Source organism: Hipposideros armiger, unplaced genomic scaffold, assembly GCF_001890085.2.
Source record: "Hipposideros armiger isolate ML-2016 unplaced genomic scaffold, ASM189008v1 scaffold_305, whole genome shotgun sequence".
Lineage (NCBI taxonomy): Eukaryota > Metazoa > Chordata > Mammalia > Chiroptera > Hipposideridae > Hipposideros > Hipposideros armiger.
The window spans coordinates 1938595-1960972 of NW_017731655.1; the positions used below are offsets into that span (position 1 = coordinate 1938595).

Here is a 22378-nt window from a genome sequence, read left to right on the forward strand (position 1 = left end):
AGAGCTTAAGGAAGCTTTTGCTGACTTGGGTATATGCTGTGCTTAGCACAGTGTAATGTGTAAAATAAGTTTTTGTGCCTTTTATCCATTGATACATAGTGCATCACAACAAAACTTAGTGGTGTAAAACAACAGCAGTTTATTACTTTTTGTATTTCTGTGGATTGGCTGGACAGCTCCTCAGCCGCAGTAAGCTACTGGGTGAGCTAGGGGCTGAGCTCAGCTGGGATATCAGATCTTCCTCTTCACGTCGTTTCCATTTCGAGCCTCTTTACAACATGGGGGTCATGACAATGCTTCAAGAGGGGGAAAGCAGCATTTACACATCCCTTGAGGCCCAGATTCTGGAACTTGTACATCAACACTTCTGCTACGTGCTGTTGGTCCAAGTAAGTCACCGAGGCTAGTCCAGAAGTATGGGGGTAGAGAAAGGGATTTATTTACCTCTGGAAGGGAGAAATGACATAGCCTGACTGCATAGGGCCATGTATTTAGGAATGGGAAGAATTTGTGCCCATTAAACAGTCTACCACTGTAGTCAATAATACTTTAATTACTTATGAATAAAATCCTAATTTAATTGTAAAGACTAGTCCAGGAATTGGCTGAATTAAATGTTTTATGTTTTGTTTTAATGGCTTTGGGTTTTTACTTACTATACACTCTGCTTTTCAATGAGAAGAGAAGGGGAGAGTGGTTCATTAATTCTAAGTAATAATAGGGAATCGCAACTTATGTTTAGACAAATAATGGTCATGAGCAATATGACAGCAGGAACGTTATCTGTCTTAACCATTGATGAATTTCCAGCAACTAGGACAGAGCCTGACACATAAGAAGTGTTCAGTAAGTATTTGTTGAGTGAATGGATGAACAAGAAGAACAGACGCTCCTTTCTTTGGTCTTCCCTTTCATGCTCCTAAGGAAGTTGCTTTTTGTTTTCATCTGTCAAATGATTATATTCTAAATTTTTAGAGAAATAGCTGAGTGGAAAATAGAGTTTCTGCTCACATATGTGATTCCATAATAATGAATTCTGGCCAGATTAAGTGACACAAAAACATATAAGGAACGATCTTATGATTATTTTATGAATATTTGACCACTCACTAAGAAAGAGTCTCCAGGAGATTTTTCATATTGATAGTTACAAAATGAAAATGAAATATTCTCTCCAATCTCTATAGTCTGTTCACAATAGGAAACATCTTTAATTGAGTTATTAACCTAAATGAGTGGCTATCAAAATCCAATAATATTCAGGATGCGATGACTTTAACACTCTATCTAGGTTCAGATTATCGTACTACCTTTGTGGACAAGGATATCACTTTGTTTTGTCTCAATGGAAAAATATTGCTGACTTATGATTTAAATTCTGGAAAACAATGAAACATGTTGCTAACTATTTTAATATAGAAGAAAAAACTGGATTGTTGATTTGTTGATAGTAATGCAAATTGAAAATAGTTTTATAAAAAAAAATTTCCAATGGAATTCATTTCCATTTATTACCTGTTTTCATGGGCATAATTCCAAATGAGAGAAAATAGTATATGGGCTAGGCATATTTTAAAAATAAAACAGTAATAATACTAGGGAGAAAAAGAGGGGAAATGGTTTTTCACATTAATGTTAGAATTATCCAACATATACTTGAGTGTATCAGCACAATGATTAATTCCCAAATGATAATGCCTACATCTGTCAATTAGTTTATATACAAGTCAGCCTGAATATTTTATGTAAGTTATAGCATCTTTGCTGGAAACAAAAACAGATCATGATATTTCAAGGAGTCTTCTGAGTCCCTCAAGATATAGATCAGTGTCAGAAAATGCAATCTAAATAATAATAGATTTACTGATTCATGTGTTAGTCTATATAATTCTTCAATTTGATTAAAAATATCAGCATTTTCAATATAACTCAAGTAGTCTGATACCTATCCTTATTATTTTTATACAAGATAATTAATGTGTTTATACAACCACTCTATAATATTGGAAAAAGGAATATTGCCCTATTTTTTAGGTGTAGTGTGAGAGAAGTTTTAAGGTGCACAGCATTTTCACAATGCAAAGTTGTGCTTCTTGTTACAGAATTGGAAAAGAACTGCTGATGTGTGAAGAAAAACAAAAGGTAAAACACTTAACTAATTTTCAGAGAATAGAAACAGGTTGCTTTTTTTTTTAAAGTATATATATTTTTTTACTTATGAAGCTGTGGTAGTCGTCACAGAATATAGGTAAGAGAAATAATGTGTGAAGGAACTAGAGAGGTGTCATTTTTTTTCTTTATTTTTACAAGTTTTTAAAAAATATAAGATCTAAAATTGGTTAGGAGAAATAGATTAAAATGTTCAAGGTATAATAGTTCTAATGATACATAATTATTGATTTAAAATTATCCCATATTACTGAGGATAGTAATAGAAAAAATTAATTGGCCTTTTAGTGATTAAAGTAAATACATTTTTCAAAAAATATTTGTGTAATATTTGTTTTACTATTTTGAACTCCTTATTTTGAAACTGCTTTGTGTTTTGAAACTGCTTTGTCTAGTGATTTCAGATGTCATTCATATTTTAGTATGCAAAGCAAATGTCATTAAACAGGGATAATTAGTTTATAACGTTGACCCCTTCTCGTAGTTGTTAGATGTACCAAGTTACCAAACATTTTTTTTTTCTCATTGTGAAGAATTGTCCATAAGTCAGGACAGAAAACCAGAGCTGTCTGTGATATTAAGTCTACTGAAACAACTACTTTTAACTAACTTCCTTGAAACTTACGTTGGTGTTCCTTAATATGTGTTGAACTGCATTAATACTAAAGAATCTTTATATTCTTATACTTGTTGCTTAAATAATTGATTGGCTTAGTACAATTCACTAAAAGCAAATAAATAGGACACAAAAGAAGGAAGAGAGGGAGAAAGAAAAGGAAGGAAAGAAGGAAAGGAAGGAAGGGAGGAAGTTGGGGAATGGTAGAAAGAGAGAGGATGCAGACAGCAATTCTTTTACTGTCTTGCTCAATGTATTAAATCTGTGTTGTGCAGTTATAATGGTTGTCCCTATTATCTGCAAAGGCTAATTGGGCTTTCCAGCAGGCCTCCTAGTGGGCAACACCTTGACTGTGGGATCATAGCCCAATATATCCTCATTTTGGTAAATGCAAAAACATAATTGTATCATGGCACCAAGAAGTGATCAAGCTCTTCTTCACTTGCTCAAGTTTACGAAGGAACAAAATTTATGTACCACATACAATAGCGGGAAAGTTGGTGGTAATTTTTTTCTAAGGATTAAAATACACAATTCCAAAATTCAAGACATCATTTTCATGATATCAAAATTGATGGAAAGCCAAATTAACTCTCTGATTACTTGGTAACTATGGACTTCAAGCAAAGGAAAAAGAATGGGTTGAGGAGCTCTGTTACCTAAAGTCTTTGGGAAACCTGACCAATTTCCTTCCTTAATAAAAATCTTCCTACTCCTTTTTATTGTGTACACTCTTAACACCATCCTGTAAGCCTCCTTTCTAGCACTTATCACAAATATTTCATAGTTTAATATCGTTTTCTTGACTAGAAATTAGGTGTTATGCAAGTAGAGGCTTCTACAATTCTAGGTCCTCATGTAATTCCAGTGCCTATTGCAATACCAGTAGGTGCTCAGAATGTTGAATAAATGAATTCCTGTGCCACCTGAGAGGACAGCAGTGTAGCTTTTCCGGATATCCACAGTTAGGCATGGAGACATGCTAATTCTCGAATTTGTAGTGCCTTCCTCTTTTGTTTTTAAGCACACTAAAGACAGTTTTTTTGTGTGGTGGACAGTTTCTATTCATGAATACCATAATCAATTGAAATAAGCTAGAGCTTTCTTTTTATATTGAGACAACAAACCTTAATCGCATTTTCACTATTAAATTTGATTAGGCCCTACATGCTCCTATTCATATTAGTGAGAAATAATATACCTTAAATATTTCTGCAGAAAATCTGACATCATGGTATATTTCATTAATTCAGATATCACCAGATGACTCTATTTCTAAGCTATTGGATAAAGTATAGAGGAAGATGAGAAGTATAAACTTAACTAGCTGCTTTCTAGTCTATACAAACTTCATTGACTGTGATAAAACATAAGGTATAAATTGAAGACGCTTCTAAAAGGGATATTTTATGAGGGTTCGTGTTCCCCCAAGATTATTTCAAGTTTATAAATGTGGGAATAATTCTTTAAAAATTCAGGGGGCTTAGCAAGTCAAATGAGGAAAGCATATTTAGCAATATTTGCATATCTAGTCACAAGATAAACATAGGGAATTGTGCTGAACAGAAAGTCTGCACCCTAACTCCTTTATTTCAGTTGCTACCAAATTTCACAAGTAGAAAAATATTATTATATGCCAAATACATCACCTAAATTAGATTTTCTAAATATCTCATTGATGATAATATATGTGAAAATTCCCTTTAAACTACAGTGGGCTTGTCAGTGTGTTTTTGGATGCAAGTAACAGAATACACAAAACAAATACTAAGAGTCTATTTATAAATCTCACCTGGTTAGAAATCCAGACACAAACTATTTCAGAGTTGACTGATTAGGACGTTCAACTCTGTCAGGATCTGGGTCAGCCTCCTTGCCTTTCCCTTCATGGGGGCAAGATGGCTATTCCATTTCCAATTATAATACCCCCCCTTTTTTTTTCTTTTCTTTGTTTTTTAGCTGAGCCATCCTGCCACCTGTTGGCAGCTCAGCGACAGCTCAGCTCGGGCCAGGAATCAAACCGGCAGCCCTGTTGCTCAGAGCTCGCACGCTTGAGTGAGCTCTTAACTAACTGAGCCACTCGGCTGGCCCTTATAATATCCTTTTTTGATAACATGCAAAAACAGGAAGTAGGGGCAGAGCTTTCACTTTGTATGTGTCTCTTTATCAGAGTTGAAAATCTTTCCTAAAAGCCTGTATTATACTACCCTCAGGTCTCATTAGTCAGCTCTAGATCACATTATCATCTTTAGTTCTAATTTCAGGAGAGGGGAATAAAAGAAATTTTAAAATATAAATATGAACAAAGATGCCATCTAAATATGGCTCACCTGACTTATGACATTTTCCTTATGACTTAGAAAAATGTTTCAGGGGATGCTGCTACATTCACTATTACATTTAATTAAAGAGTATGGGGCGTGGGGAGCTAGAATTTCTTAAGTTATATTTGCTACATCCAGTTCTTCCCATTGGGAAAGTGATAAGCCTCACTGAGTTTACATATGACAGTAGCATGCTCAATAACAATAGCAATCATTGCTATCAGAAATTTCACTTATTTTCCCTAACAATTTTCTTAGGTAAGCTTTTATGATTACAAAATATTTGTTTTAACAGTAAAGATCTAGTTATTATTGAAACATCCAGTTCTAAACATGCTTGGACATTGTTTAAATATTTTGTAGGTTTAGTTGTCCATTTTATGTAATGATTAATTTATTATTGCTCTTTGGTGGCTTACTATGTATCTATACTTCTGCAATATGACATTACTACTGCTTTTATACTTTTCCATTCTGACTCTCCTAATTATCTCTAATTTGCAATAAAAAGCAGAGAAAAAGAACTTCTAGGAAAGAAATAGTTGATTCATATTATGATAAAAATAGTCATATAACTACATTTATTTTTTTAAGAGAATTGAAAAAATGTACTAAACTAATTGACTTTGGGAGCAACTCTTTCATATTCTTACATATGAGAAACTTTCTTTACTCTTGTAAAAGTAATTCAGGTTAAAAATTATATTTTTAGAATACCCATCTTTTTTCTAAAATGATGGAGTATTATATGATTGTGTCTGAAGTTTCTATGGCATGTTTCATTGTCTCCTGGGGACTTAACAAGCATATCTTACAAATGAGCATTAGACACAAGCATTTTTATGTCATTTAAAAAAATTATATCTTGTTTGGAGACATGAAAAATGTTTGCTCTCTTTGGTGTGAATATAAAATATCCTCACNAGTTTTAAGTACATATTACCAGTTTTTATTAAAATGACTTAAGTGCTTTCATAACTGTCCTAGAAAGATAAAAATGCTCACGGAGGAGTTTTAACACAGAAGACAAAAGCATGGCCTTGAAGAAAAGAAAGTCCATACTTTAAATCATAAAGCAAATCAAAAAAGTTTAACAAGACTACCATCGGTGCAATTTTTCATTTTAAATTAAATCATGGGAATAAAACAATTTTCTTTTTTTCTTTCTCTCTTAAGAGCTTAGTACATTATAATAGGTATGACATTGAGTGATTGCTAAATTAATGAAACCATTGTTAGAGTTCTCTACAAGTTTAGAGATAGATTTATAAAAGGTACATTTGGCTGGCTGGCTGCTCAGCCCTATTTTTGTCTCTTTTAGCTTTGAAACAGCCTAATCAGGAAACCATTCTGCACAATGGGTCAAAAGATAAAATCCATTGGGATTGACCTCAGAATATCATGACATAAAATTGTCTCAAATTTAAGGTTCTCGTGATTTACCCACCCCCCTACCCCACCCCAATCCTATAACCTGGGTGCTGTAACAGCATTACTTGAACCTGCAAAATGCAGAGAACCCATGTACTTAAACTTCCTAAATGTTGGCTGAGGTTACAAAGTGCCATGGGTCTCCTAGAAAAATTTCCCATGGATTTAGGGACCAGGAAGATGCCCCAAACTCTCACAGCACCTGCAAAATTTTGCCTCCACGTTCAGTCATTATAAAAAGCTCACTTCTGCTTCAAGGAACAAGTTTACAGTTTGATTGCTTGATCAACCTTCTCACCAGTCTGCCTGCATGAAAATATCTGAGTACTTCTTACTTACTTTAGAATATTATTTAGCATGAAAGTGTTGATAAAATGGCTTTACATAGGCTCAGTATTTAAATAAGCGAGACACGTGCTGCAGAAGGAGCAGGGAGTGGAGGCAGTCAGATTTTATAAGATTTTAATAATACTACTCCCTAAAGTTTAGAGCATTGTAGCAGTGGTTTCATTAATTTGTGAATCACTCAATGTCATCTCTGATATAAAGTACTGGACTTTTAATGGGTTTAGGGAGAGAGGAAAATTATTCGTATGATTTAATTTAAAATGAAAAATTGCATAGNAATGTTCATATGGATGGCAATTTCCGTAACACTGTAGTTTCAGATTTCTACAAGCCAATATATAACTTTTTACATACTTACATGCTTGATACTGTAATTTTTATAGTAGAAGTCCTTATTTATTCCAATATTCCAAACTTTGAGCAATCTTTTACATAACCATTTATTGGTGATTTTTTATTTACCAATCAAAAGAAAAAATTAAATTGCTGATTTCATTCAAGTTGGGTATGGACTTGGTTTTTCTTTTTTTTTAATTGGGGAGCAGTGTGTTTTTCCAGGACCCATCAGCTCCAAGTCAAGTAGTTGTTTTTCAATCTAGTTGTGGAGGGTGCAGCTCAGTGGCCCATGTGGGGATCTAACAGGTGACCTTTGGTGTTATGAACCTGTGCTCTAACCACCTGAGCTAACCAGCCGCCCCTGGACTTGGTTCTTAAAACATGTCTATTTCTATGGTTCATTCAGATGGCATTTAGTTTATAGGAGATTTCAATAGGTGACAAACAATGCAAACTATGGGTGTCCCCCACCTTTACTGTTATGCTAACCTATGGCTCTTTCACTGACAAAGCCCCACTGCCCTGCCAACATGCCACACCCCATGAAATCTTCTCCCTCAAACTACAGCTTTCAGACGCTGCTCATCTATTGGTGAAATTGGGTTCCACCCAGGCCCTTCCATTTGATTTGTGGTATATTTTTAAATGTAATACCTCACTATGTTTAGGAATAAATGAGTAACCCTATAACTAACGTTTGGTGTAATGTCTCTTGGCAATGAAAAACAAATAAAACTGAATTGATTCTGTGACATAAATGTACCACTTTAAACACTTGCCTTATTGCTCCGTCAACGGTGCTGCATCTCTCATCACCAATATTGTTGGCCAAGTTCAAAATTCCTGCTATGTTTCTAGGGTATCCTATCAAATTGTGAGACTGAATTTTATTATTAAAGTTACTGAATTGTTAGAAATATCATCTCCATGAGAAAATAATTTTAAACCAGCTATAAAATGACCACTGAAATACTTTCATAACATGGCAAAAGTGAGAGAAAACTAATGAGCTAATAAAAAATAGAAAATTTTTGAAACATCTGTAATGATTCAAAAAAGTATTCATTTTAAATCTACTTTAACTAAGCTACTTACGACATTATGTTTTTGCTTTCAGTTCAAAAGCAAAGATTAAAGAGGGCTTTATTTTGTCATTTGATGAACAAATTATCTATACGATATTGAATAGCGTAGTTAAGGATTCTTGAAAACGAATTCAAGTATCTAATAGATTATTTAGCTTTATACATATTAAATGGTCTTCCTATATCTCCTATATCACCACTAAATACATAAAATAATAAGAGAAACACACCTATAAGAGAGAAAGTTGACCTTTAAGAGTAATCTCACTGAATTAAAACTTTCTGTGCGTTTATGGCTTGTGTGCTTTCTATGGTAAGATAAATGAGGCAATTTCATGTCTCTGTTTGTTGTATCTTTGTTAGAAATGAGCTTTGTATCTAATTAGGTTCTTTGGTATTTAGGGCGGGGGAGAATGCACTACCATTTCACGTTCTGTTTGTTTGTTTTCTTTTATGTTTGCTGCATTAAAATTACTTAGCAGACAGAAGCTAAAAAAAACAACAATAACAACATGTAAACCAGGAAGAAGAATTCCAAGGAAAATACATGGCTAGAAATTAAATTACCTGTTTGAAAGTTCAGAGCTTGGAGAACTAAATATTAACTAAATTTCATAATGACAAGAATTATTTTTTCTTGAGCAAAAACTCTGATAGGTCACATTTTCCAGAGGATATGTAAAAGAAGCAAAATTACTGTTAGTAAGAAAATGCCTGGTAAATATGAGCTAATTTATTCATTTTTACCTGAACATCTGGTAGCCAAGCACTTTAGATACTAAATTGAAACCTGTAGATAATTAAATTCATTGAAATAGGGTTTCATATATTAATGACTTAAAATTATAATGCTACTAATAACTTTTTTGGGTAGGACATTTGTCGTCACACCTGCAACCACAAAACTTGTCTAAGAATACAATAAATAAGACTGCGGTATGAACATTTCATAATGGGTAAAATGTCCAGTTACCTTATTTTTAAAGTCACAAACTATATGTTTTCTCTGACAAATGTGAGTTTGAATTATTTGGGTCATTTTCTAATGTGAGCCGTAAAAATAAATAGCATACATGCTTAAATGTGTTTTTCATTTTATTTATTTTTTTGCATTTCTACAACCTAAAGACCAGTTTGGTTGAAAAAAAATAAAATTTAACAGCTTTTAATTTGTCATGTGGAATCTGATTCTGTGTGCTTTTTATTACCTCCATATATTTATCTAAGTGAAACATAAAATGGTTGTAATAATGGAGAATTTAAAGCAGCTTTTGCACATGAGCAGTAATGCTAACTAATAGGGTGAATCAAGGCTGAATGTAAATTCTCAGAATTTCTGGGGTTTTTTGTTTGCCAAGGTATATCTTGGTTAGCTGATCCGAGCGCCTCATCATCCTAATTAAGCTATAAAGAATTTTGATGGACAGAATGGAAAAAAATAGGGAGAGTAATCATTTATATTGAATCAGAAACCTCATATAGATTTAATTTTTAAACTGCGATACAATATACATTAGATCACAGAACAGGTCAAAATATAAGCTCACAAGCCCTTCCTTTGCTGGAGTAATGTTCTGGTATTCCCACGTATGCTGCCAGAGATAACCTAGGTATGGCAGAAATCACTATAACTTAATATCACCAGTTCCTATTGATTCTACCTCATTTAAGTCTGTTGAATGGAGCCTCTCTTCTCCATCTCCCTTGCCACTTGGATTAGGCCTCGAATTATATTTCATTTGTAGTTTTCCAGTAGCCACATTTCTGTCCACAATACCAGCATTTCCACATTATTTGCCCATATAATTAAGCTAGTCATGTCACTCCACTGCTAATAAACTTCTGTCAGCATCCTATTAATCAATAATTCCAAGTTCAAATCCTATAACTTGGCATACATGTCCTGAACTAGAGTTAGCTTGCAGTCAGCATTCTCTTCAGTTATACTGCACTCCTGAAAATGCTCAGAAGCTGTCTCAATTTCCTCCTGTTTATTGTCTTCTACTTACCTATTAAAATGTCAGCTTCTCTTCTAAAGCTCTTTGGACCGTTCGAGATAAAAGTAGCTGTTTGATTAAAGTATTTTCTTACAAAACTTTGCTCATATTTCATTTAGAGATTAACTTTTTAATTATTTTATATGCCCATAATTTGCAACAGCCTGCGCTTCATATAGACAAAGATTATTACATTCATATTTGTATCTTGAGCACTAAAAACAGTAGCATATAGAAATGAATGTTCTCACTAAATATTTGTTGAATGAATGAGCAAATGAATAAATGAATCCAGAAAGGTCTGGATAAAAGGCCAACACAAAAGTGTTATTAGAAAACTTGCTGAATGTAGAAAACAATTCTAAGCTGTCATGAAATGTCTGCTAATGATTATTCTAATGTTGTCTTCAGACCACCTCAAACAGCACAATATTTTCCCCTCAATATACTGAATGATATATTTTTCATCAGAATGATGAATCATTAGGAAAATATTTTTAATTTCAGATAACTTCAGCCAGTGTACAAATTTGTAAAAGTACATCTATTAAGTAGGTATTTGCATTAATTTTATATAAATTTACATGAGGTTCAGGCCCACAGATCTTTGGCATTAAATGTTTGCCCCTGTTCTAACGGCTATCATCTATTGCTATGTACTCAGATATATAAAATCAGGCCATAACCCATAGAAAATGTTCTCTAGAAAAGAATAAGGATTCAGGGTGCTACAGTCCTGTGACACCTATATTGGGCTTCAGATTACTGGTTTGAATATGGTGATTGATACATGAGCTAATGAAAATTTTGTTAAGTGAATAAAACCTTGTATGAGGCTATTATTGAATATGTCTAGATGACTTTTATAATTTATAATGTCATATCAGAGAACTCTATTCAATAAAGCATAATGATAAGCACTGGATTAGGTTCCATGTTATTTTACATAACTAAAGTAGAGTTTAATTAAGTACTGAGGTCCTTGCCAAATGCCTTTTTAATTGTTGAAATGTTTTATATGCTAATGTGAAAAGCACATAGCAATATTTATGTCAAAAAGAATAATTTGATGTGAGTGGCATATTTGAACATAAAAATATCTTTCTGTCTTGCCTTTGTATGTGAAAACATGTATCTCCTTTTTACCTATTTTCTTCTAATTGAGGGCATGATACCTTATTAGAGTATGTATAATTAAAAGCTATTTTTCATGAGAATGAATTTTTAAATGCAATACTGGGTAATATAAAAATCTAGTCAACTTTGTAAAATTACATGAAATGATCATAAATTTAATTAATTCCAGAAGAAATAAATATATGGCCAATAGGTAATGAGAGAAAATAAATTTTGAACACCTTACTTCCAGGTTAAATGCTGAAATGATTTAAACTATATTTTCATTGCAACTTTTGTTATATTAATAAAACAGTATTACTTCTTTAGTTCTTTTATGCTGTATCATAATTTTCCAGTATTCATATAAAAGAGGACAATATCTTAACAAAATTATTCATGCTTATATTCAAATTATTAAATTTTATCTTTATGAATAACCACATTTAAAAAAATTTTAATATGCTATGCAATCATGTCAATTTCTAATGAATACATAGCCACATAGAAAATGTTAGCATATTAATTTTTTTACATTTATTTTTACTTTTCTCAAAAATGTCCAGACTTTTTTTTCCTCTTTATGAATATAGAGTGGCTGGTCACAAATGAAGTTGTCTAAGAATAAGCTAAGAATAGTAAGCACTACAATCATATTTTAAAACCTGGGCAACCAATGTATGGAAAAGTCAAAGATATACTTGAATCTGTCAGACCAAACATTCCTGTAATCCCCTCAGGGGCAGTCATACGATTTGACACCAACATTTAAGCTTTGAAAATTATGTGAACATCTATTACATTATGGATGGTACGTGTCCTCAAACCTTTTCCATCACTTATAGCACAAGACAGGACTAATCCATTAAAAAAAAATTTTTTTTTCTGTTATTGATAATTGTCTAAGCTGATTCTTTCTTTCCTTTTTCAGAATGAAGAACAAATTTTGGTATTTTGAATTTGGCACATCTGAAACTTTCTCAGCCACCTGCAAGAAGCTACATGAATCTGTAGAAATAGAAGTAAGAATTGTCTTTGGTTATTAATATGTTTATGGCAGCTCATGGAAAGACATATTTTGAACAGTCCACATATCTTTACCCATGATTCTAAAATTTCATTTCTGTCACTCATTGGGAATCTAGCACTCTCTGAAATATTAGTATAAAGTTAAGTTTGAGTATGAGTTATTTTAATATAGTATAAAGGAATGAGAGGTGAAACACAATTTTAGAAATCAATGGAGAAGTTACGGGGCATAGCGTGGATAGAAAAATGTAAGATAAAAGTAAGTACTTGAACAGAAGGAGAAAAGTTGCAAGATACATTTTTTTAAAAACTTAGTATTTTCAGGTCTCAATATCTTATAACCTTTAAAACACAGTTCACTAAAATTGTACTTACTTTCATGAATAAAGGTTAGAGAGTATACTTTTCCATTCCATTCCCACTCATTAGCTGGATTTTCTCGGTTCCCGAGGTTGCCATTTCCCCATTACATTTTTATAGAAAGTGGAAAAGCCAAGATAGAGAGCAAAGATAGCAAGAAAAATACATTTTCAAAAGATTTGAAGCAAATAGGTCTACCAAAAAATATAGATGCTATAGAATTAAAAGTTTTGGAGATAAGTTGTAATAGAAAATAACTTAGTTTTATTGGGAGATATTAGGGGTTAAAGAAAGCAGAAATGAACTATTTTGATAAGTGGGAAAGAAAAACCAAAGGAACAGAATTATGAAACAAGACAATCTCATGACTGATATGAATTGAGAAATATTACCTTCAACACTTTTCATTTTAAATAGATGTATAATGTGTCTTCTGAGACCTAAATAATTTGTGGTATTCAGGTAATAAGTTTGATAAATGAAAGCAGTTATGAAACATATAGAATTGTAATGGTCTGGCTTGCTTCTTCATTATCCTACGTTTCTAATTTAGTGTTAATGATAATAACAGCAGAAGTGATACTATCTCTGAATGTAACATTTTCACTATTTCAAAATGTAACTTTTTTTTCATTATGATTGGTGGATAAATTGAAATATTAGAAGTAGAATTGATGGTCATGGAATGGAAAAAGCCTTTCATGTCTGAATCAGATTGTAACCCTAAAAAGGAGTAGAATCACAAAAGATGAAGGATTTACGATCAACATGAACTTTCAGTGACAACTGTTCATGAAGGTGTAAGTGTGTGTAGTGTTATAATTTATATAGTTGTGTATGTGCATATATATTTATGAAAAACATCTAAAGTATCCCTTTACTTTCAGAAATATTTAAAAAAAATTATATTGTGGATTTTGGGCATATCTTACACTCAGAATTCTCAAAGAAAATCTGTAGAAGAACGCAAAAGTGAAAAAAAATATAAGTATGTCTTCTGGTTGAATATAGGGTGGATCCTCTGAAGCCTGTTGCACCTCTATTTACCTTATCCTACTGCTGAAAACACACATTGAAACAAAATGATCAAGAAGAGATATTCCATGTTCCTAGATAGGAAAACTCATAATTGTCAAGATGTTATTTCTTCCCAAATTAATCTATATATTCAACATTATCCCATCAAAATCCCAGCATTATTTTGTAGTTTTAACAACTGATCCCAAAGTTTATTTGAAGAGACAAAAGATCCAGAATAATCAACACAATATTGAAGGAGAACAAAACTGGAGGATCTGACTTAAAGACTTACTATAGAGCTACAGTACTCAAAACAATGCAATATTGGTGAAGGAATAGACAAATAAATCAATGGAACAGAATAGAGATATCAGAAATAGTTATAGTTAGCTGATCTTTGACAAAGGAGGAAAGACAATATAATGGAGCAAAGATGGTCTTTTTAACAAGTGGTTCTGGAATAACTGGACATCTGTAGGCAAAACGAGAAACAAATCTAGACACAGACCTTCACCCTTAACAAAAATGAACTGAAAATGGATCACAGACCTAAATGTAAAATGCAAAATTATAAGACTTCCAAATGATAAAACAGAAAACCTAGATGTGGTGATGCCCTTTCACATATGACTCAAAGGAACAGTCCATGAAATAAATAATTGATAACCTGGACTTCACTGAAATTAAAAACTCCACTCTGTGAATGGCAATATCAAGAGAATGAGAAAACAATCCACAGATGGAGAGAAAATATTTGTAAAAGATACATCTGATAAAGGACTGTTATTCAAAATATACACGTAACTCTTAAAATTCAACAGTAAGAAAATAAATAACCCCATTGAAAAATGGGCCAAAGACCTTAACAGACACTTTATCAAAAAAGATATACAGAGGACAAATAAACATATAAAATGATACTCCACACCATATGTCATCAAGGAAATGCAAATTAAAAACAACAGTGAGATACCACTGCACACCTATTAGAATACTGACACCACCAAATGCAGGTAAGGATGTGGAGCAATAGGAACTGGCATTGCTGGTGGGAATGTAAAATGATACAGTCACCTTGGAAGACACTTTGGCAGTTTCTTACAAAACTAAACATACTCTTACCACACGATCCATCAATCATGCTCCTCAGATTTGAAAACCCAAAGGAGTTGAAAACTAATGTCAATGTAAAAATCTGCATATGGATATTTCTAACAGCTTAATTAATGATTGCCAAAACTTGGAAGCAAACAAGAGGTCCTTCAGTAGGTGAATGGGTAAATAAACTGTGGCACATCCAGACAAATATTTTTCAGTGCTAAAAGGAAATGAGCTTTCAAGCCATGGAAAGACATGGAGGAACAATAAATGCATTTTCCTAAGCAAAAGATGCCAATCTGAAAATGCTACATAATGTATGATGCCAACATATAACATTCTGGAAAAGGCGAAACTGTGGAAACAGAAAAAGGTGGTTTTTAAGGCAGTGAAAAAAAAATATCTGTATGATACGATGGTAGTAGCGTCATTATACATTTTGCAAATCCATAGAATATACACCAAGAGTGAACCTTGATATAAACTGTGGACTTGGGGTGATTGTGATGTGTCAATGTAAGCTCATCAGTTGTAACACATGTACCACTCTGGGGGGGATGTTGATAATGGGAGAGTCTGAGCATGTGTGGGGGCGGAGGTGTATGTGTGAGAAACCTCTGTACCTTCCTCTCAATGTTGCTGTGAACCTTCAACTGCTCTAAAACAATAAAGTGTTCATTGAAAAGGAAACACTGATCTATGTAGTATAGTGTTATACGTGTCACAAAGTGAAAAATAGTCAAGGAAATGTATCATATAGCGAAAGACATTTGAATGAAAATAAGTGTGAAAAACATTGATTTTAAAGTTAATACATGATGAAATTCGTGATTTTTTTCCACAGAGCCTTATATAGTACAGAAAGCTATTTAGAATATTCTCCAAGAAATCTAGACAACTAGCGCTAAGTGAATCTTCTAAAGGTTGTGTTTCTATAATACATGCCCTTCAGGTCTAGTTTACTAACTCAGCATTTACTGGCTGATTCTGGGAACCCCTATAATAGCATTTATAAATCAGAGCCAGTGCTGTACACTCCCCATTCTATTGTTGTATAACTTGAAATACTGTTAATTTTAGGTATTTATCTCAATTCTAAAACTTGGTGTGTGTGCATATGTGTTTGTGTGTATGGATGGTAATACAAAAACCTGCTTCTTTACTCACTTTTTAATGAATCCAGTCTATCATATTAGCAGAATATGCCTTTCTACCCTCAAGGTTACTTCATAATTAAATATAACAAAAACAGCAATTTGGAGATTTGATTTTGTTTCCTGTTGTTTCCTATTTGGCCTAAAATTATACTGACTATGGTTTGAAAATACATAACAGAAAATAAAATCACTTCAGCACAAGAGTACCTCAAGTAATAGGTATATGTTTTATCAGTAGCTCTTTCAAAACAAAGCATTTACTGTGTGATCCTTTATTTCACATTTTTCTTTCATATAGGAAGATGTTTCCAAAAGGGGTGAATGTTTGGAATAATATGAATATCGTGGGGGCAATAGTTGATAATAATATGGCTGAGATTTATCTGTTATTAATTATACCTCATGCTTGGTGCTAAGCAGTGTACGTACATTATTTGATTTAGCCTTCCTCAAAATCCTATGAATTAAAGGGATTCTATTATATTTCCATTACAAAGATGAGCAGATGAGCATATTTTTAATAATTTAAGAGAAATAAGAATTGTGTTGCTGCCAAAATGTTTAAATTTAAGGCAACATATCAGTTGTAGATTGTGTACATATACATGTGTGTGTGTGTGTGTGTGTGTGTGTGTGTGTGTGTGTGTAATGGCAGTATATATGTAATATATATGGCAATAGGGAGATCAACAAAGTTGAAATTTTTAAGTTTCAGAATTTCATTCATCTTCTAACATTGTTACAGAAGATAACAAAATAAAACATAAGATGTACAGTTTTAAAATTACTATATAATATATTAAAAGCAAAGTTTGTTTTAAACTATTTGGAGCATGCACCTGAGAATCTCAGGTCAGCATCTGTCATTGAAACTATAAAGCTCATAGATTTTTTTATTGGCTTCTTGTACCTGGCAAATTCAATGGAGAATAAAATAGCCCATTCTTCAGTTTTTTAGTTGTCAGTGAGGCTGGGAAGGATGGTAAGTTTTAAGGCCAAGAGTTTTCATCCTGAAGTACTGAGATTTATCTTAATGATTAAATACTTCTATAAATCTGAAGTGATGTCCAGAATTAATAAATGGCAATAAGAATGTCAGAGACACAAAATAAATTGACAAGATTCAAAAGGTAAGATTTTACTCCCCAGTAACTGGAAAGCCCAGAGCTCTTCAAGGCAATAGGGCCGAGTTTACCAATTTAGTCTGTGCACCTCCTGTATCAAAACCATCGTCTTTCAACATGCACCAGGTGGACCTTTGTCTAGTCTTATGCTTACCAAAATACTGTCTTGGGGTGGGGGAAATGAAACTTGTCAAAGGACATTTTTTTTAACCACCTTACAGAGGCATGGCAGACATACAAAAAGGTGTACGTTTTTAATGTATGCAAATTCATGAGTTTGGAGATAAGTATATAATCGTGAAACTATCACTTAATGTCATCAACATATCCATCACTTCCAAAAGTTTCTTCCTGGGGTGTGGGATATAAGAATACTTAAAACATTTACCCTCTTCTCTAAAGATTCCCAGGTGATTTCTTTTCTTGCAATGAAGTTCTAGAAGCAAAGGGATACAATGTGGACCTCAACAAAGATAGTCGTAGGAAACCAAAGTTGGACTCATTAAGTCCAAAACAAAAAATAACTCCTTATTCCAGAAAAGAACAAGAAATATGCTGAGAGTGAAACGTAGCATTGTAACTTCATTAAGATGAATACATCATAGTTTTTCATAGTGGACAGAGTGAGGAAGAAATGTGACAGGTAAAATGGGAGTGAATGACCAAAAGATAAAAATTCTGTTCTGTGTTTACCAGAAGTTGTTTTTAATGAAGTATTCTTGGTAAGAGTTCTAATATTTCAGTAATAATTTTTAGCTTTCACAAAATCTACTAAAAAAGAATAACATAAAACTAAACTGGTTTCCTGCTAATACTATGGCTAATACTTGATATCTTGAACCAGCAATATTACTAAAATTAACTAAAAGGCTTGTTTTTATCCCCTATATCATACTGTGTTTTGTAGCTAAAACTTACAAAATGTATTTCAAAAAATTTATTCACTGGGAAAATATAGAGCACCTCAGACTTCATACATCCAAAGAGATACTGTGAAGCTATTTGTATATTCCTGTTTTAATTTCTAGGTTTGCTGCTTTGGTTTTCAGCAAAAACATAAATAATTTTGTCTTATAAATTAGTATGTTTGCAGAAACTCTCCTAAAAGTAAGCTTAGATGAATCATTTTACTCTATTATATACAGTGAACAAAACAATGTTTTTATGTTTCATTGAGTAGAATTTTGAATAATTTTATCTGACCTTGACATAGAATTAGACTCACTATGAAAAATAATATTGATTTTTATCATTAGTTTTATCTCATCAAATTTATTATCTGCATTTATAGCTCTCCAGGGTTCTTCACATGTTTGAATTTTCATTTCAAATGGCATGTTAACTGAATGTGAAACACTATATTTACATATAAAAGGTTGACCTTAACATCCATATAGTATGGTTCAGGGTCCATATTTGTAAACTAAGATTAAAATACCTTGGCACATTTTTTTAAACCATTTTTTCTTTTAATTAAATTTATCTCTGTTATGAAATCTTCTATTTTAAAACTGCAAAGAGTGGTCAACGGCATCACAGTTTTGCAGTCTGTAAATAGCTCTCCTTGTACTATATGTTAACGACTTTTTTATCCATAATAAAAATATTCAGGATTTATTGACTAACCGAGGCTGTTAGCTTTTAAGCTTTTATATTCTCTTCCTCTGTAGCTACCTTTTTAAAAATCATAAATCTTCAAAGTGGATGAAAATATCATCTGACACAGTGTTATAACTTGTTTATATTTCATAGCCTTCACCTCAGCTTTTATTGCTATGCACTCAACCGGTGCGCTCCAATCCCTGGTCTCCATCAGAACTAGCCCTGAAATTTTCCAGACTAATGAACATAATGTTAAAGCAAACAGAGGAAGGTGGCCTGGGGTCAAGAACTAGTGGAAACAAATCATTAATAAATAGCAATTTATGTAAGTACATCGTCCTGCTCTCACAGGAACCTTGGTGTTCTTCAGTCGTTCTTTGTTGGCACTCCTTGAACTTTTTTTTTTTCCTCATTTTTTTCAGAGAGCTATTTACTCTGTTTCCTTAAAACTGCACGTGACAAGACTCTGAAGAGTGAAAACATGAATAAGAGTATACAATGATGTTTCTCAATTGTCACATGTAACTCTACCCTAGTTCAATTAAACAAAAAAAATCCTATTTGCAACATGCTCTCCTTTTCTGCAGATGAACAAAGAATACTTCCCTAATTCTGAAAGTAACTTGTCACAGTGGGGTTCTAAGGACTCGTCAAATAATTGTCTTAGAGTACTACCTGCTGTGTTCAATATCGAGTGAAAATGGAAGCCAGGCCCCAACTCCAGCTTATGTCGCAATTCTTCTGTTATTTAAATGATTTTAGTCAGTTTGGGGGAAAACCAGACCTTTATAAATTAACAGCAGGGAAATACCAAAGGTGTCAGATTGCATATTTATCATATTTTTTCCGTGTAATACTTAAATATGTATTAAGAAGTGACTGACATAAATTAGGCAGATTTCAGAAGCCACAGGCCATGGCTTGTAGAGGACCCCCTTCTGCTTGACATTTCATCCTTGTCAAAGATCAAATTATTTTAATTTAGGCTGCAAATTATAAGGAATGAAGACTTCTTTGTGGGAATTCCCTGTGGTAATCTGACTTTTGTTGTTACTGCTGCTTGTCAGAGTGCAAAAGATATAATATGCATGCAAATAAGGTTAAAAAATATGTACTGTCTAATTATCCAGCCAGTACATTCCACTTGAAGACAGTGGGAGGCCTGACACACAGTATGTGTTTGATTCATTGAGGCCTGCAGGGTATTTACACAAGATTACTTTTAATTATGAAATTAATATCTGTTTATCTAGACTATATAGTGGTAAGTGAGTATACACATGAGCAGAATTCTTTAGTAAAAAGAAATCGTCTTAATTTTATACATGCAAAGGAAGGGAGGGGAACGAAATCGCTTGTTTCGAAGGGGGAAAAAGTCATCATTCAGACCTTGGCTTCACCCTCCTTGAAACAAATTGAATGAAAACTTGGCACCTTCTCTAGACTTAGTTTCTAGCCCTGCCAAGTAGGCTCAAGATGTGTTTCTTTATTTCACGGTTTTTATATTTTAGTGAACAAGGTACAGTATTAGATTCAGAGTGATGAGGCAAATGTGGAACAAGAGAGGGTTTTCTATTTGTTTTTCTGTTTTTATCATTTGGGTGGACCGTTAGCTCTTCTAGGTTCAGAAATCATGATTGCCTTGAGAAAGAATGATGAAGTTATTTTCAATGTTTTTGGGTTTTGTTTTGTTTTCTATAACAAGACATGGCAAATAAAACAATCCCACTGCAGAAATACTTCAAGTTATGAATTGCATATCCCTAGCAAAGTTCTTTGTAAAATAAAATGTTATATATTTACATTGTTTCTTATATTGACTTACAACTGAACATGGGAGAACACTATCTGGGATATATTTATAATTACTACCATTTTAGAAAACTTAAAGCAAATGAAATAATTCTGAAAATACAGTATGGCCTTGTCATTCTCCACACATGACCATCAATGGAAATGAACAGAAAAAAATTTAAAAAACTTTTTTAAAGTGACCATTCTGAATATTGCAAAGCATAGTCTGTTAGCAAGTTCCATATATTTCAAAATCAAGAGAGTGCTGTGTCGCCAGGCAAACAAAACAGAACAAAATCTGCCTGCCTGATGGTTTTTATTTTCCAGTTTATTGTTATAGCAGCTATAAGGTAATGATGGGTTGAGATTGCGTTTACTGCTACTCCTGGCCTTTCCCTCACTCACCTGCCTGGTCCTCCATATTCATTTTGACAACTGTGCCTCTCTTTGCCTTTGACGCTGTGTTTGGAAATTAATCTAGACCAAGAAACCATCCTTGACCACGCCAATGTAATTCAGAGCTCTTGCAATTGCTGTTTTCTCCTTTGTTTTTCTTTCTTTCCAAAGTCTCTTAAGCCACTTCTTTCTCTGCCCAAAAAAGTGAGACCATGAATTATGAATTCTGTTTTTTCACTTTCCCCCAATAGTACCTTGCAGTGTGTTCTAAATTGGATGCAATCATTAAAATTTATGCTTAAAATCTGAACGAACTTCTCAGAATCAACCTCTTTGTATGCACATTGGAAATTTATAACTGGTTATATATTCAGACACTAACATGTCTCCCTCCCAAAGGTTTTCTGTAAACAAAGAGACACTCATGATTTAACTTGATCATTTTTAAAGACTATGAATGATAAGTAGTTAATGTTAGTGGCTGCTTTATCTATCATATTGACATTTACAGTAACTAAGTGTTCTTGAAAAATTTATTTAGAAATAACAAGATTATGTATTTAAAATCTCTTATTAGAAGATGAAGAAATCAAGAAAAGAAAGATAAAATATCTTACTGTTCTGTCTTTTTCTTTTTGCTGATCAGTGTGATGGAGTGCAGATAGATTTAATAAACATCTCTCTGGAAGGAATTGCTATTTTGAATATACCAAGCATGCATGGAGGATCCAATCTTTGGGGAGAGTCTAAGAAACGACGAAGCCATCGCCGGATAGAGAAAAAAGTGTCAGACAAAAGGACCACGCTCACAGATGCCAAAGAGTTGAAGTTTGCAAGTCAAGGTAGGTTTCTAACGTTAATTTGTTAAGTTGATCTTTATCTGCTTTTGAAGGCTACATTAACATTAAGGTTTTCCATTGTATAAGTCTATATACTTATACAGTTGTATTTTTCATAATATCAGATATGCATGTGTGATTCAATTATATCATAATAGATTCTAAAATCATGTGTAAACTGGCTATATTTTTCAATAATTTTTTTTCTCCTTCATTCTCCTTCTTTGGATATATCTTCCCACTGAAAATAAATACATGTGGATATTTGGTGGTTAAAAACATAGTATATATTGTGCATTAAACTCTGGAATGTGATAGTCATCAGGATATTTTAGTTGCCTTAACAAGGGCCTAGTTAAGGCTTTTCCAAGATTGTATTGCAAGATTTTTTTGTTCTTGGCTTTTCTCAGTCAGGCTATGACAGTAAGTCTATCATACATTGAGCCATTTTTGTATGTACCATATATAATGGAATGTTTAAATATCCCACAATAAATTTGAGTTGTATGCTGCTATTTTCCCAGGAATTCCATAACC

The 22378-nt window shown here is 33.0% G+C and overlaps 1 protein-coding gene across 1 annotated transcript in view; it reads left to right on the top strand.

Moving 5' to 3' along the window:
- Positions 1-21844, top strand: part of DGKB (diacylglycerol kinase beta) — a gene marked incomplete at its 3' end in the record, with an annotated part of 506452 nt that extends 484608 nt beyond the window's left edge. Inside the window, exons 22-23 of the mRNA XM_019659894.1 lie at positions 12354-12444; positions 21649-21844. Of these exons, the coding sequence (XP_019515439.1) occupies positions 12354-12444; positions 21649-21844 (287 nt within the window). The remainder of the gene's footprint in view (positions 1-12353; positions 12445-21648) is intronic.
- Positions 21845-22378: the final 534 nt, after the last annotated feature.